Here is a 17,744-nt window from a genome sequence, read left to right as displayed (position 1 = left end):
AAAAGTATATAATTATATTTCGTTGAATGGGACGGTAGACATGTTTTTTTTGGGGGTGGGGGGGGTGGTGGGAGGGGTGGGGGGGGTGGGGGTGTGGGGGTGGTGGTGGGGGTGTTGTGTGGGGGGGGTGTGTGGGGGGGGGTGGGTGTGTGTGGGGGGGGGGTGGTGTGTGGGGGGTGGGTTGGTTTCAGTGTTTCTTTCAGACTTTTTCCTCCCCGGAGAGGGGTGGGGGTACTTGAAATTTTCGGGGGCGGGGGGTAGAATTTTCTGGGAGGGGGCGGACACTGGAAAAAGTATATAATTATATTTCGTTGAATGGGACGGTAGACATGATTTTTTTGGGAGTGGGGGGTGGGGGGTGGGAGGTGGGGGGGGGGGGGGGGGGTGGGGGGGGTGGGGGGGTGGTGTGTGGGGGGGGGGGGGTGGCGGGGTGGTGTGTGGGGGGTGGGGGGTGGGGGGTGGGGGGGTGTGTGTGGGGGGGGGGGGGTGGCGGGTGGTGTGTGGGGGGTGGGGGTGGGGGTGGTGTGTGTGGGGGTGGGGGTGGGTGGTGTGTGGAGGTGTGTGTGTGGGGGGGGGGGTGGGGTGGGGTGGTTTCCTCATCGATACTCTATAATAAAATTACCACCTAATTAATGTGTCTAATCTAAAAAGTGGTTTTCTCGCAATTTCTTTAATGCAATTCTTCGCGTAGTGGCTAAGCGCGACACCAGTGTTTCTTTCAGACTTTTTCCTCCCCGGAGAGGGGCAGGGGGGTACTTGAGGTTTTCGGGGGCGGGGGTAGAATTTTCGGGAAGGGGGCGGACACTGGAAAAAGTATATAATTATATTTCGTTGAATGGGACGGTAGACATGTTTTTTTGGGGGGTGGGGGTGGGTGGGTGGGGGTGGGTGGGGGGAGGTGTGTGGGGGGGTGGGGGTGGTGGGGGTGGGGGTGGGGGTGGGTTGTGTGTGGGGGGTGGAGGTGTGTGTGGGGGTGGGGGTGGGGGTGGGGGTGGTGTGTGTGGGGTGGGGGGGGGTGGGGGTGTGTGGGGGGGGGGGGGGTGGGATGGTTTTAGTTTAGAGAAAAGAGACAGCACTATCAGCCTAGCGCCCGTTGTACCCTTCCTCAACGGGCCATTTATCTAGTGGATTAATAAAAGGCAATCTTTTATTTATTTTATTCACTGAATGTACTCTTTACTACTTATAATTTTTAATCAACTATTCCGCACTATTATAGACGCGTCATCACGTTCATTGGGTGCGCAATGGTTTTAGTTATGAAACTCTATTGTAAATTTTTAAAATTTAAAGTACTGGAAAAAAAAAATTCGTGAATTGATAAAGTGATATATGGTAGGTAAAACACGGATTTTTTAAATACTGCCTATTATTTATACTGTTTACTAATTATTATTCTATCTTTCAGTTTGGGGACAAGCTGGGGGTTTTATAGGAGAGGCGTAGCGAAGGGGGGGGGGGGGGCATGTGTCCCCGGGTGCCGACCTTAGGGGGCGCATAAGTGGGTTGGAAAAAATTTGCGACGAAAGTTTAAGTGGGTGGGGTGGAAATTGAAATTTTGAGGGGAGGGGGTGCAAATCGTAAGTTTAAGGGAGGGTCAAATCGAAAGTTTGTCCCCGGGCGCCGGAAATGGTCGCTACGCCTCTGTTTTGTAGTCATTCACTGTGTCAGATGCGTCTGCCGGCGCTCGGAAAGGGCGCGATTTGGCGCTACGGGCTAGACTGTGAGCAATATGCCTTTATGATTGCATTTAAATTGTGTTTACGTTATGAGTGTTGTGTTTGTTTTTTCGTTTGTGTTTATTTTTTTTCGTTTGTGTTGTGTTTAGTTTTGTTCTGTTCCCAAGTTGGTACATTTAAAAAAAAGATTTACCGTGGCGGAGCACGGGATGCAGCTAGTATGTATATTGGCCTGTATATATTTATATTTTCAGCCAGGTTGACATTACGTTTAAGATATTTTACCCTTGATGTTAATGAAGAAAACACTCGCAACTTTCGCTACATCAATAAGGATCAAATTAAAGATAATTATGACGTGGTTATACCTTTTACAAGAGCCAATAAAGTGTCAATAACTGTGGATATTAATGAACCACTTACTGTATGTGAGGTGGAAATATTTGGAGGTAAGACTTTGTTATCTTACATTATTTTAGTACATTAATTTCTGCAGTAAAACAAAACAAAAAAAATGTATGAAAGAAACAGAAATAACGCCTTCACGATTTTCCAGTTTAACATACATTTTAATAAGTTATGATGAAAAAAAGTATATTCCTCTTAACAAAAAGTAAAATTTAGAATGTATCACAAACACTTGTTTATTTACATTTTAACACCCGTTTTCAGATTTTAACCAGTTTGAATTACGAGTTTAATGTGAAGATTATTGCAAAATGTTAGTGCTACTAAGTTCTTACATGGTATACAAAAATTTGCGTAAAAAACGTTGAAAACGTTATAATAAAAAGTTTTGATGTAATCTATATTCTACTGAGTGGAACGAAATGGTCTAGCGGTAGAGAGCTGGACTGCTAACGCGTAAGTCTCGAGTTCGAATCCGGGTTTAAGTCAGTAGACTCTGATGGGTACCTAACTCACGTTAGGGAAAGGAAAGGGGGCTGGGTATATTGCTGACCACACTACCTCTTCATATTCCGAGGTCACAGAAACAAGTAAACGCTACTTAACTTACCCTATATACCGTCTTTTTTTGTTTTGTCTATTTGGTAACATGTGAGCATCTACTCTGTGTAGAGCTGTAAAATACGTATTTTTGTAGACAATAATGTTTTTTATCATACTAGTAATAGCAAATCTTTTAAAGACCTTCATTAATTTATTAATATATTTACTGGTAGAAGCACCACTTTAGTTTTAAAAGTTTAGAACAATTTATAGCGGCGTCACATGATTCATTTACTTTTTTTTTACAACAAATATGGCGGCTTCCATGGAAGACCATGTTGCCCATTCAAACGTTTAACTCTTTATATAGCTACATTTTCTGTCGGCTATAGCTTTGTCGCTGCGTCCATTTGCAATTTTGATTAGGTCCCAACACTTTTATCAAATTTCAATAAGTTAATCTAGGCAGTTCTTTTAATTTGACTATACAATAAGTTTATCTATCCTAGATCTAGATATTTTAGAATCTAACAATAAGTTTATCCCAGATCTAGATATTTTAGAATCTAACAATAAGTTTATCTATCCTAGATTTAGATAGTTTAGAATCTAACAATAAGTTTATCTATCCTAGATCTAGATATTTTAGAATCTAGATCTATCGATACCCAAAACAAAAAGTAATTAATTAGAAACAAAAACAAATTAAAAACACAATACATAATTGAGTTTCTTTATATTTGATATACATCTCTTCTTTAGCTTTACATATATTCCAATTCGAGAGTACAAGGAATTTATCTCGAGATTTGGATAAATTTGACTTAAACAAGGCGTAGCTTCTAGATCTAGCTATATCTAGATTCTAGCTCTACTTAGATTCTATACTAAACTATTTCAGTACATAATAATTGTATATAAATCTATATCTTTGTTTAGCAATGGAATTGGCTAAATTATGATATAATTAAGAATGTAAAATAATAGTTTCACGATTCTGTCACAAACTATATCTGTCTGTTGAGAACGCTATAGGGAAAACGAAAGAAAAGTAAAAACTTTCACAATCAAACGGAAAACAAAACGTCCAATGGAACTTATTGTAGAAAATATTCTAAAGCCGGAAACGTACACACAATAAACCGGGAGTGATATCCCCTAAACTTTCTGGAATGCTCTTATCTAACGCTACTGTACATGGCACATTACGATAAGGACATGATTTTTAATTCAGTTTTAATTACTTAAACTTTTAAAAATAGAATAAAATCTCGTAGAAAAATTAATAGCACACCAAGTGAACTAAAAAAATATGAGTATAATAGTGCAGAATATTATTAGTACTTTACATGCGTCTTTTAAGAAGTCGTCATAGACCGATACACTAGAGCAAAATTTCGGGCACTTCTAACTGACAGATTCGGTTCAAAGTTTGCACATGGGTCAAACCATAATTACAATGCATCCTGACATATAATTCGATTTAATTAGATGGATAGTAATATTTTATGAATTAATTAAAATTGTGTGAAAATTAGTAGGCTATCTTATCAAACTATTCCGCAAAATTATACGCGCGTTATCATTTGCGCACCTTTGAAAATGATAACGCGCGTATAATTTTGCGGAATAGTACTCTATACTACTCTATTGTAAATAAAAATAAACCGATAGTGATCTCCCCTAAACTTTCTCGAATATTCTTATATAACTACCTGATTATAACTGTACTCAGGTTACCGTGTTTACATACACACACACACATACATACACATACAGATAAAATTGCAAAACATTTTTTTTTACTCATGGAGGTGTACAGCGTCGAGATTTGCAAAAATCGTGAAAATCTCGATTTTTTTTTCTACACGATTACAATTCTTTCTCTATAGGCCCCTACTTCGTATACGAGAAAGCAAAAATATGACGTTATTGATTCTAGAGTAAGCATAGAATAAAATAGCCATTACCTTAAATCAGGGGTACTCTACAGCACATTCTAAAATATCAGTAGGATGGCGGGCACCACCTATTTTAAATCAACAAACTCCTTCCAGAGGCGTAGCGATCCTTCCCGTTACCCGGGGACAAAACTTTCGATTTGCACCCCCCCTTCTCAAACTTTCGATTTGCAACCCCCCCCCCCCCTCAAATTGAACCCACTCCCCCCTCAAACTTTCGATTTCCATCCCTTTCAACCTCTCAATAATGTTTATGAAAAAAATTCTGTCTCTGTCGAATTGTGAGAGGCGGGCACATACGAATCGTTTGGCGGGCGCCATGGCGCCCGCGGGCACGGGGTTGGGTACCCCTGCCTTAAATAAATACACAATAATAACTACGTCACCGATAATCGATAATAAGGACTCTGACTTTACCGTCTCTAAGTGGTTTCTTTCAGGTATCTCCTTGGATAACGGCGAAGCCCACCCCCTCACGGTGGAACGTCTAGGCACCTCACCCCAACCAAAAAGAATTAATATAGAAAATATTATATTATGCTTTTACTACGTGCTGATTCTAGATACAAATCCGTATTCAATATCATTGTTCGTTTCCGGTTAAATTAAAGTTGAGGTGGTGATTTTGGTTATGGTTTTGGTTTAGAGAAAAAGATAACAATATCAACCAAGCGCCCGTTGAATTTCTCCCTAAACGGGCCATTTAACTCGTCAAATAATTTTTTGCGTTATTTAACTTTATTAAAATTATTCGATGCTAAGTTAATAACCCCAATAAACGTGCACTTTAATGTGTGGGCATAGCTGGAGTTACCAAGCATGTTGTAGGGTTTCGATACACATCATGGCAATGTTAATGTCTTTTTAAAAAAATTTAGAAGTGAATAATTAAGTTGTCTATCGGGACTTGGCGGGATAAAGGGCAGATGATGTAGAGTTCACCCGTTTCATTGACTCCAGCATATTAAAGGATAGTATGGTCTGATCATTACTCAGCCGAAACAGGTGTTTTTGAAAGATAAAAACGTGTGACGTGTTTTTGTTCTGGCTTTTTGTGAAGATTTGGGAAGGGAAGGAGAAAGATAAAATTCGTAAAACAAACGTGACATAATGTATGGATGACCCCCGAAACACACGGTTATTCAAGGAAACGCTTAGTCTAGTAATGAACTAAAAATAAGAAAATAAATGATTTTCTTGAAATATATAATAATACACTACTAGTTAAATCATTATATATATATATATATATATATATATATATATATATATATATATATATATATATATATATATATATACATATATATGTAGGTCTATATGCATTTTTTTAGACAACATCTGCAGTGCGCTACATTTCGGTTTAGATTGCAGTAAAAAATGCAACTGTCGACAAGGTGAAGATTGGTGCATACCAGCAACTGGAGCATGTAGACAAGGTTGTAAATCAGGTTTCAAAGGCGAGGATTGTTACACACGTGAGCGTCAGTTCTGTATTAGCTAGTTAAGTTCAAGCTAAGTTACGCTATATATATATATATATATATATATATATATATATATATATATATATATATATATATATATATTATATCATATATAATTATATTTCATATAGGCATTTTTTTTCTTATATAAGTATTTCATATTACTTAGCTTCAAAATGCGAAGAACCACCACTGATACCACACGGGTATTGGCAATATTTCGAATACAACCACATTAATACATATCTGTTAATATGTAATACGGGATTTAAACGTACTGGAAATAGTATGATTATGTGTGATTCAAAGAATGAGTGGACTTCACATGGACATTGCAGATGTAAGTTTTGCTTTATTTAGCCACCCTCCGTAATAGCGAGGTGGGCCTATAAACCTTTCAGCGACCTCCCTTGTGTTAGCGGCGTAGCGGAGAAATCTCCTAAGTAACCAGCTAAACGGCCCCTAATTCGACTTAATAATCAAATGTAATTTGCCACCATATTATCTTGTGTTTAAATAAATGTCGGCGCCATATTCCAAGTGGTTGTTTGGTGCGCAATATTGCTCAGTCTGATATGGAGCAACCTCTCCAAAAATTGACATTCGTTTTTCGCAGAAGGCTACCTGGGTAGTATTCTCATTTATTTTAGACCAGTAAACTATATGCTTATTTTTTTTAATATAATTACTCTATGGACAAGACACACTGACAGACATACTTACATATATATATATATATATATATATATATATATATATATATATATATATATATATATATATATATATATATATATATATATATGTAAATATTCATTCATACTTTAAATCAGATATACACGTTACAATAATCATTACTTTTAATTTAGCGAGTATTTTATCACACAGATGCTATTGAGGAAAACGGATGTTTAGAAGGTTTTTATGGTCCGGATTGCCTGTACAGTAAGTTCCAGAAAACACCCTACCTTGATCATTTAAAAATAACAATTCACTCTTTTTAATACACATGATACCAATATACATTTACATGTTTTCCTATCTGAATTAGTGGTGTATGTTTTATAAGTAAAACCACACCAATTCAATATAATCCTCACAATTTTATGTGCACAATTTTCATAACAATATATATATATATATATATATATATATATATATATATATATATATATATATATATATATATATATATATATATATATATATATATATATATATATATTCCGATAAATTAAAATAGGCTAACATAACATTTTCCAAAACCAAAAATATAAAAAAAAATATATGGTTGATTTTGGGTTTTGTAAAATTAGTAAATAAATATCCAGTAGGCCTACTTGTTAAACATAGTACTTTTATCTGTAAACCTTTTTGTACTTAAGTCTCAACAGTGTTACCATTTAGGTTTATCTGTTGGTGATACCATTTTCTTTATTTTCGTCCTTATGTTTGTGCTTTTATGTTTAATATTTTCTTACGGAAATCGTGAAGTTTATTTTTTTTTAAAGTGGACTGTAAAAATAACGTTAAGTTAAAAATATATTTTTACGACGTTTATTTAATTTATTCTCTAAATTATTTTACTTATTTTCCTTCCATGAATAAACAGGAGATTTGATATCTGAAGCTCAAATGACAAATCCAATTTTAGCTCTTGACAGTGCGTGTTCTATGAGCAACACGATCAACGTTGTGTTTAAAACTGAACAACATTTTATTTCATTGGGAATTGAATTACTATACAGAGGTAGGTTTTTAATTAAATTGTACTGATTTGTTTTTCAAAAATGTGAATACTTTTTTACAGATTTATGGAACAAAAGAGGAATCGACATAGCCAAAAGCCTCACAGTACATAATAATTTCATGATTGATACACAATTTTGACATAATTCAAAATACAAAATAGCGGCAGAGTGCCAGATTTGAGTCCGAAAGTCACAGTTTTAAATCCGGGTTAAAGTCAGTAGGATGTCCCTGAGTTGATTCAGCTCTGATGGGTGCCTAACTCACGTTAGAGAAAAAAAAACGACTGGTCTTAGTAATGACCACACAACCGTTTTATACGCTGAAAACACATAAACAGATAAACACTACTTCACATGTACCAAGGAACGACAAGTTTAAAAAGGGGGTCTTTACATTTACTACAAAACAAATTCATATTTAATTTCATATTGCCTGGATAAAACATGCACTCTTATGTCTTATATTATTTTACAATGCAAATATAAACAAAAAAGCATGAGTTATGACGGCTTATGTATTCAAAGATAAAATGTAATAAATTTTACCTACTAAACTATTTTCATAATTTTTTTTCTAGTAACAGAGCTCAATACTACTCTTTTCTACACTACGCAGAAAAGTAATGTAGGTCTACTACAATGCTTACATTTCAAAACATTTTGGATAAGAAATTCAACACTTGAAATTGAATGCAAAATAACAGAATTAATTTTGGAAGTTAAAATTGTTTTTGGCTTATTTGTTCCTATTTGTCGAATTAGAGTAAACGGGGGTAGGTAAAATTTTTATAACTATAACTTACTATTCAATATACACATGTTTTAAGTTGTTTTGTTATACACATAGATATGCACACAGACAAAATGCATAACCTAATGCAAAGACTTAAATACACGTTATTACATATTTCAATTTTTATACAGGGCGAAATGTATTAAAAGAATCAAGTGTTGATATTTTCTCGAATGGTCAGATAGTAAAAAATATGGCGAGCCTACATTACAAAAAAGCGCTAAATGGAAATGCAGAAGATGGTCTCTGTTTTTCTTTAGAACGACACGCAAAATGGGAATCCACATTTCAATGGCCAAGAATTATTAAACAAGTTGTAATACATATATGTGGTAAGAAAATAAATGTAAATTAAATTAGTGAAAAGAAGTTAAACTATGAATATAGAAAATTAAGACCTGTGTTCGGTCACAATCAGTGACACTTAATCCCCGAAATGTAATCGACGAAGGGTAATTTACAAGTTCTTAAAATCAGTTAGACACTTAATCTTTTTAGCTACTTAGAATACGCTAATCCCACCTTTTTACTTTCTCGTATACGATAAATGGAGGAAGTATTGTAATTGTGCAAAAAATCGAAATCGAGATTTTCAAATCTTGACATTTTTGGTCGAAAAACAGTATTGTGAATCAAGGGAACGTCAAATAATATTAGTTTAATAGTACGGATTACTAGTACTTTAAAATTTCTTATGCGTTTTAAAGAAATGGGAAATAGCTAAAAGTACTAATTCCGTTCAAGGGAAACTACTCAAATTTGACAGAAGGCAGAAAATTAGATATTTTACTTATATGTAAAATTTCGTTTTTCTATCTTAAACAGAACTCAAGTTATAGGCTTTTGAAGTATAAGTCCCACTTCCGGTTATCGTAAATCTCTGAAAAGTTGAAATAGAGCTACCTATGCTCTATACTCTGTATAAAAAAAAGTAAAATTTACTTCTAACAAATCAATTTCTTTTAATTTTAACACGTAGGTAAAGACTCGATGACACCGCCTTTTGTCATTTATGTAACTTTATTATAAGCTTAATTAACTTTTTAAAATTCATCAATATTTTTATATAACGTGCCAATTATAATCTTTATTACACACATTTTTTTTTGCTTCCATTTGTTTTTTATAAAACGATTGCAATGAAAGTTAAATCTTTCTTACTGTTATAAGAATAAACGAGGAAGTATAGAGTCGAATAGTCTCGCTCTATTATGATTATGTGTCTTGGGATCAATTGAATAGGGAATACAAGTGACGAGTGTTACGTTGGTGGGAAATAAGTGAATCGAAACCATTTGAACAATAATGTAATAATTGACATAAGGAAACTTTTTTACAAAATCATATGACAACTCAACTCATACGGTATCATCTGCAATATATTTTAATACAAATACGCATGTAATCGCAAAGTGAATGTGAGAAGCTACCTAAACGAAATTTAGATTTTTTATACAAATTCTAAAAATATTGTACGTGAGTTTAGCTATTAAAAAAAAAATAGACCCTTACATTGCAGTGGGGTGTAGTGGCTGTCATATTTAAAACTAAAAAAAAAATTTTAACGCTAATTAAGATAAAAATAATATTTAAAAAAATCTAAACGTGTTTAGAGAAGAATTTTATATTTAAAGTAATTAATTTGTAAGAGTTACATACAGATAGCTTATTTATGTTAGTTCATTATTTTTTAAATTTTAACAACTGTAAAATGATTTGTTATCATTACATTTTACATCATAAAGAAAGGATTACGTGTTGCCTATGTTGTTAACAACGATCTTAAGAGAGCCTCGTTCTTAACAAAATAATTGTTTTTTCTATCTTCGGGATTTTGTTTTAAATGCATTTTATTGTTTTATTTAGATCACACCAGTTAGATCTAAGAAATAAGTAAATAACTACATTTAAATAAAGTTTAAGAACCTACATTTCATTCACAAAAATATTTTAAAACTTTTCAGAAACATTTACATCCGATACGGTCAATTTTAAAATTGAGTTTTTCAACACTGGCGACCAGATAAAATTTATAAAGATCGTTAACTATTTCTCTTATCGTTATGCAATCAACATTGTAAATAGTGGTGAAATAGTAAAAATTGTTCTAAGCTCAAGCGAGACGCTAGCAGTGTCAGAATTTGAAGTACTTGGTGGTAAATATGTTACATATTTTCTGTTTTCTTCATTAAGATATTTGCTTAAAAGCGTTTATTTAACTAGCTTCTTCATACTTGTTTTCGCCTTGCTATTGTCTTCATTATTTGTTAAAAGAGAAAAGTTTGGCTCGCTATAATTATGTATTGACTAACTTAACTAGAATTTAAAAGCAACCAAATGATTTTATCTTCAGTTACTTAAATTGTGGTTCATTATTTTGCATTTAAAGAAAATTATTTAATACATTTGCATTACATACAAGCTTGTTATTAAATCTTTGTATGCATTTTTCAGTACCTTTCTTTAACATGTTGCTTAAAATCGCTTAATTAAAAAAATTTCGTATTAAATGAACACAAAAATTTGCTTATAATAGCGCGGTAAAGAGTAATTTATATTGGAAATAATTTTAATAAATGATTAATCATTCAATTATAACAAGTTTGATATCCGATTGCATTGGTATCAATTCTTAATCCAAGTGCCAATCTTTAGATTAATGTGTCAGTTAAAAGTAGTTGAAATTTCACTCGCTAGTTTCGATCAGTGACAGACGCTAGACAAAAGCACTACAGGCAGACAGAAAGACAAAAAAACAAGTTGATAACTGTTTCGTCAGGTTTACCGAATTTCTTATGTAAGTATAAAATCTACTTGGTAGTTTTCTTTCAGGTTTCGGTTATTTCTAGTAAATGGATGTGTCACGTGCTCTAATTTCTTTTTTGAAAATCCAATAACTTAAAGTAAAGTTTAGTTTAAGTGGACGGAATTTCAAATATTAGTATTAGATTGTATGGTTCGGTTTCTTTTATGTTTGAATTGTAAGTGGTAACCGGGATGGTGCTTTTCTTTTGTTAGGTGGTGTTATAACAATTTGAGTACTTTTTGACTAGGCAGAAGAAATTTTGTATATAAGTATTAGATCTTATTCTTCGATTACTCTCACATTTAAGTTATCTCCCATATAAGTAAGTGTAAGTTACTATATTTTCCTTTTTTTATGATGTGGATGTAAAAGTATCGTTTCAGGTAGGTGGTAGAAATTTCAAACATAAGCATAAGACATGTTCCATGATTCCTTTAAATTTCTATGATTTTCATTTAGATCTAGCAGGAAAAGTACTTTACGCTTTTTCAGATTTCTGAACAAATTTACTCTAAAGAATTTGTTAATGTTTTATCGCTTTTTTTGGTGTTTAGTGCGCAATATTTTTTCCACGCGAATCAAATCAATTGACATTTTGTATTTGAAAACGGAAAATTAGTGCCTTAAAAGGGTAAGGCGCTCTATTTCCAATGTCTCGAATTCAAACTATACCAAAGAATATTCTTGTAAATGTTCACATCTATGAATTTTCTGAAAGAAGAAAAAACAAAACCAAAAAAATCATCGCTTTTGTCACAAATTTTACATAATCATTTATGTGACCCGATTTAATTGGTACAGCAATACCCATTTTAACGCTATCTATATGAAAATGCGAGAAAAGTATAGGGGAGATCACTTTCGCTTTATTATAAAAAAACTGTTTTGTTAAGAAACCAAAAACTTAAACAGTGTAGTTAACATAAGAAAGCTATTACAGCTAACACAATTCCATTATTTTCAGATTGTACGAAAAGAAGGTACGGTGCTGATTGTAAGGAAATGTGTAGCATAACATGTGCTGACCAGGATTGTCAGTTTAACGGTGTTTGCAAAGAATGTGTACAGAAAAGAACCGGAGATTTCTGCATGGAGTGTAAGTACATTGCAACATAGTACTTATTATTTGTTCTTGGTCGTCTCTCGGAAACAATAAAAAATAAAGTAAATTGAAAAAATAAATAAAAAGTAGATGAATAAATAAAAAAATAAAAAAAATAAAAAAGTTTTTTTTTAAATGTAAAAAATATAAAAAAATAAATAAATAAATGAATAAACGAATGAATGAATAAATGAATGAATGAATGAACGAATGAACGGATGAACGAACGAACGAACGAACGAACGAACGAACGAACGAACGAACGAACGAACGAACGAACGAACGAACGAACGAACGAACGAACGAACGAACGAACGAACGAACGAACGAACGAACGAACGAACGAACGAACGAAAAAATGAATGAATGAATGAATGAATGAATGAATGAAGGAGCCAGGGGTCGTACGCCGCGTCTATGCGGTAGTGTAATCGGGGGGTGGGGGCCCTGAAAGCGCCCCTGTACGTCTCTAACACATGGGCGGTCACCGAAGTGTGTTCTACCATATTATTTCGGTGAGTGATTAATGTACACTGATTGTTTACATGCGGTAGTGTAGGTAAACCCATGTCCTGATATTTTTTATTTAAGCGCAGGCATTGTTTACATTTAAATAACTCACTTTTAGAAAAGACGGTCACGCGTCTAAGAACATGTGATTGGTAACGCGTTGGTGAAATCCTTCTAATACATTTCGTCAAACTTTTTTCTATCCCCGCGGCAACGCGCGGGGGACGGGTACGCTAGTATATATATATATATATATATATATATATATATATATATATATATATATATATATATATATATATATATATATATATATATATATATATATATATATATATGCTGTTTTGCTTTGCTGTTGTTTTTTTCAATCTCTGCTCAAATATTTTCCTTTTCAGCCTTAGATAAAATCAGGTTTTCTGAAAACGTTTCGCTGTCTCCAATAAACTATATACCAACCAGAAGAAAGTTCGCCTTTAGCCAAGCACAGATATTGACGATAATTGTATTAATTATAATAGTCATTGTTATGTTGTATCTATTAACTTTCAAAAACGGGTAAGTTTTTAATTAACTACTATCTTTCAAACTAATCTTAATTAATTCATAATAAATCGAATTAGTTATTATGATGCTGAATAAACATTTAATTTAATTTAATTTAATTTTTTTTTTAAATCTCTAAATGTAACTAAACAAATCTCAAAGAAATTAAATGCGATGCCTATTTACAACGGCGAACAAATTGTAAAAATTTGCTGATTTCTTGCCTAAGCGTCAAATAAGAACAAATTAAGGGCAGATAACGAATATTTTAAATATCACAATCTACTGATCGTAGTTTAACGCCATTAATTTAATTGTAACTCATATAGTAACGATTGCATTAAGATCAAATGAATAAAAATTGCAGAATAAAACTAAGTTAAGGACCGCTATAACAACACTTTTTTTAATGCTCTAAAAATAAGAAAATACATTTTTTATTTGACAACAGCTTTTGTCTATTAAATGTGTAAGAGATCAAAGCGACCAAAACTTTCATTAAAGAAAGCTATTAATTGTTTTTAAAAGAAAATTAAGAATAATTAATGTCTATGCTTTTAGTTCCAGAAATGATCAGAGACAAACAAATAAAAAACGAAGCTTAAAGGAATAAATGCAATGTAAGAATATTATATTTATATTATATTTATATTAACCAGAGTGTGTTTGTGCGTGTCATTAATCTGACAATTTGAAGAAGGGTTATTACACTGCAAATGTATTGTTAAAAAAATGTTGAAAAAATGTATTGAACTACTGTGAGTAAAAAAAAATTACGTTTACGAGTTCCTTACACATTTAAAGGTGTAAGCTTTTTCTTTTTATAATATTTTTTATGTGAGCCGGACGTTTTCCCGAAAGACACTTGTCCGAGTGCCGTTTGCCCGAAGACCAATTTCCCGAATGGACACTTGCCCGAATGCGACAAACGCCCGAATGGACCATTGCCCGAATGCGACAAATACCCGAATGGAAACTTGCCTGAATGCGACAAATGCCCGAATGGACACTTTCACGAATGCGACAAATGCCCGAATGGACACTTGCCCGAATAAAACAAATGCTCGAAAGCCACTTGCCCGAAGGCCGCTTGCCCGAAAAATGTTAATATTAGATAATAAAAAAATATTACCAAATTGGAGATTCTTTATCAATTTAAGTTTGATATTTTGATAATAAACACAATTCTAAGCATTACAATAATTCTTTGTAATTTAAAAATGTAGCTTTTTTTCAAAATTGAGAAATTATTGTAAAAAACAACTCTATTCTTTTATAAATGTAAGGTGATGTTGGCGGCGATGAACACCTCGTATAACCGACCGTATTGCGGTGGTTATATAGCGCTTATGACACGGTGTAGGCGGCGCGGCGTCTCGCAACATTGAACAGAGGCGTGTTTATTTAATTTATCTTGTTATGCTAAACTTGTGGGGTGATCATTTCAAGACAGAGCGAGGTGCAGACTAGGCGGCGAATTTAAAAACTAAAGATAGTCAAATACGTTTGATCTCCATTTATAGCACCTTGTTTGGACAATGTGTTAAACTAGTTAAAGCGATTACTTAATAAAGAAAGCAAAATTTATTTTAAAAACTTGTGAAAAACGAAAATGATATTTTTTGTCTTGTTTTAAAGACGAAAGAGAAAGTATGTTTCTACAACTTTTATATAGCAAATAAAAAGGTATTTAAAATGCCTCTATGGTAATATATAATATTATTTTTTCCTTTCTTTTTTGCGTAGGTTTTGTTTATCAACATTTCAAATTTAAATTGATAACGAATGATAATTAGGTAATATATTATGTTACATTTTTTTGGGCAAACGGCCTTCAGGCAGGTGGCATTCGGGCATTTGTCGCATTTGGGCTATTGTCCATTGGGCGTTTGTCGCATTCGGGCAAGTGTCCATTCGGGCATTTGTCGCATTCGGGCAAGTGTCCATTCGGGAAATCGGATTTCTGGCAAACGGCATTCGGGCAAGTGTCATTCGGGAATTCGTCGTAGACCCATTTTTTTACACACCAAAAAGTTGAAAACGTCGAGTTTCGTAATTTCGCCAAAATAAACATACAACTGTAAAATTTATCTACATTAGTTTTTTTTTTTTAACCTGGGTACAATCGAATCCCAAGTGTCCAGTGAGTCAGTCTCAGAGGTTCGGCGCAGGTCAGATAGACATTTGATTTCCGATTGGATTTTGTCAGTGCGGGTAAAGGGTTGTCAGAAGGGTTCAGTGACTGCGCATTCAAAACTGGTGGAGTTCGGTACCTCCAATAAGGATAAAAACCAGAGACCTACCTTACGCTACCCGCAGCTAGAAAAAAGAAACCAAAATCACGCAACTATGTTAAGAATCATATTCGGTTTGTTCTTACGGCTTTCCATCATTATAGAACGCTTTTTAATTAATGTTCAATTATGACGACATTAAATTAAAACTAGAACGTAAACAATGAAAACGTCGATGAAATATACCTAAGACTAAAATCGGAGTTATTTGTGTAGTATTGAAAAACGAAAAAAATAATTACGCCTAATAGTTGTATCTAGCATTAAAGTGTAGCTACATCTACGAAAATAGAAGAACACAGATGAGTTTTGACATCGCACAGTAGAGAATAATAGAGATTATTAAACTTTCTGAAATGAATAATGCGTTTGATCAACATAAGAACATATTTAAACATTTAATAATGAAACATAATGCTATTAAAGACAAACAAAAAATATATTTAAAAAAATAAAGGAAAAAACTACATAATGTAGCATCTCTTAGAAAATACATCGCAAATTTCCTATTCGAACATGACGGAACATATGTCAGGTGAAGTAGAATTTACCTGTTTCATTACCTCATTGCATGAAGTGATTTTCGTGGTCTGTTCTCTATGCCAAACCGCCGTCACTTTCCCTAACATGAGTCAGGTACCCATTATAAATTGAAGGACTCATGGAAGCCTTACGGGCTCCTTCTAGATATCCGAATACGAGATTCAGGTTAGTAGTCGTATGCTCTATCAATATCCGCCTGTAGACCTTCGTATGTTTCCCAAAAGGTGGGATAGGGTGACATCTAAGGAATTTGCTCTGTACGTGCAGCTGTAAACTACATAAACTTGTTAACTTTTGATTACATATTATTCAATAATAAACGTCTTCACAATAATCCCATTTTGCAATTTTCAATTTTGTTTTCACTCACAGATATATTGCACTTAAAACTGCAAACCAATTTGAAAAACAAGTATTCGACGACATAATTGTGTTTTCAAACTTCTGGAATTTTACTGGATATTTTTTTTCGAAAAGCGTTTTTATTATTAAAAACAATAATTGTATTGAAAATATTCAATGAGGTTAAAAATAAAACCAGGATTGTTCATAAGTGCGATGATTGTGTTCGTGCTTTTTAATTTTAAGACAACAATTATAATCGAATCATATTTAGTTCTGTACCTTATTAGTTGATGTATACGTCTTAGCTTTAATTATTAACAATTTCAACAATTATCGGGGTGGTCGAGAAGGTAAAGTTCGTGGTTGATAAACCGAAAAGTCTCGAGTGCAAACCCTCAGGCAGATGAGACTTGTTAGCTGGGGACAGCCACTCGTCTAGGATAGACAACTCCAAAATCAAACAACTGCTGCCTTGTAGTTTGTTCTTGGTTGGATAATGGCTATGGAAGCAAATCCAAAAAGAAAAGAATGCTGAAATCAGAGTCAATAAGCTCAGTGGCGCATAACCAGTTGACATGTATACTTAATTGTGTTTGAGCGGATTCCTTCCAACAATAAAATTAAGAACGAAGAAGAATTAACTAGAAAAAATAAATATTATCTAATATTTTCTAGTGTAGACCTTTAAAATCGTTCTAAAGTAAGAATAATATTTCACTAACTATATTTCCTTATCTATACTAGTGAGATATGGAAATATAGTTAGCGAAATATTACCTGTTACATTATCTATAATAGTGAGATAGTTCTGTATAAGGCATTTAAATTCCCGCAAAATCTGCGGAGCCACACACACAAAACACACACACACATACACACGCATACGCACATAAAAACCTTTGATAATTTACAAATTGTACCTGAGTGGTTCAACAATAATAGATATTTTAATTATAAAATATTCGGATATACGTAGTTT

General features: G+C 33.5%; 1 protein-coding gene across 1 annotated transcript; it reads left to right on the top strand.

The window, feature by feature from the left end:
• Positions 1-7,711: 7,711 nt before the first annotated feature.
• Positions 7,712-16,889, top strand: LOC131954945 (uncharacterized). The gene is made up of 8 exons (XM_059318795.1): positions 7,712-7,828; positions 8,408-8,602; positions 8,754-8,954; positions 10,587-10,778; positions 12,393-12,524; positions 13,436-13,595; positions 14,145-14,203; positions 16,793-16,889. The coding sequence occupies exons 1-7, from the start codon at positions 7,714-7,716 to the stop codon at positions 14,194-14,196; spliced, it is 1,047 nt and encodes a 348-aa protein (XP_059174778.1). The 5' UTR covers positions 7,712-7,713; the 3' UTR covers positions 14,197-14,203; positions 16,793-16,889.
• The last annotated feature ends 855 nt before the right edge of the window (positions 16,890-17,744 follow it).

The sequence above is a fragment of the Physella acuta genome, unplaced genomic scaffold (assembly GCF_028476545.2).
Source record: "Physella acuta isolate Inbredline_101_S28 unplaced genomic scaffold, ASM2847654v3 ptg001042l, whole genome shotgun sequence".
In the NCBI taxonomy this organism is placed as follows: Eukaryota; Metazoa; Mollusca; class Gastropoda; family Physidae; genus Physella; species Physella acuta.
This window is presented reverse-complemented; position numbering and strand designations above follow the sequence as displayed.

Bases quoted from the DNA above. Each gene is read 5' to 3' on its own strand.
- LOC131954945 (XM_059318795.1), top strand. From the start codon at position 7,714: ATGACAAATCCAATTTTAGCTCTTGACAGTGCGTGTTCTATGAGCAAC. The intron at 7,829-8,407 runs GTAGGTTTTTAA...TTTTTTTTCTAG, and splicing joins AATTGAATTACTATACAGAG to TAACAGAGCTCAATACTACT. The intron at 13,596-14,144 runs GTAAGTTTTTAA...CTATGCTTTTAG, and splicing joins CTATTAACTTTCAAAAACGG to TTCCAGAAATGATCAGAGAC.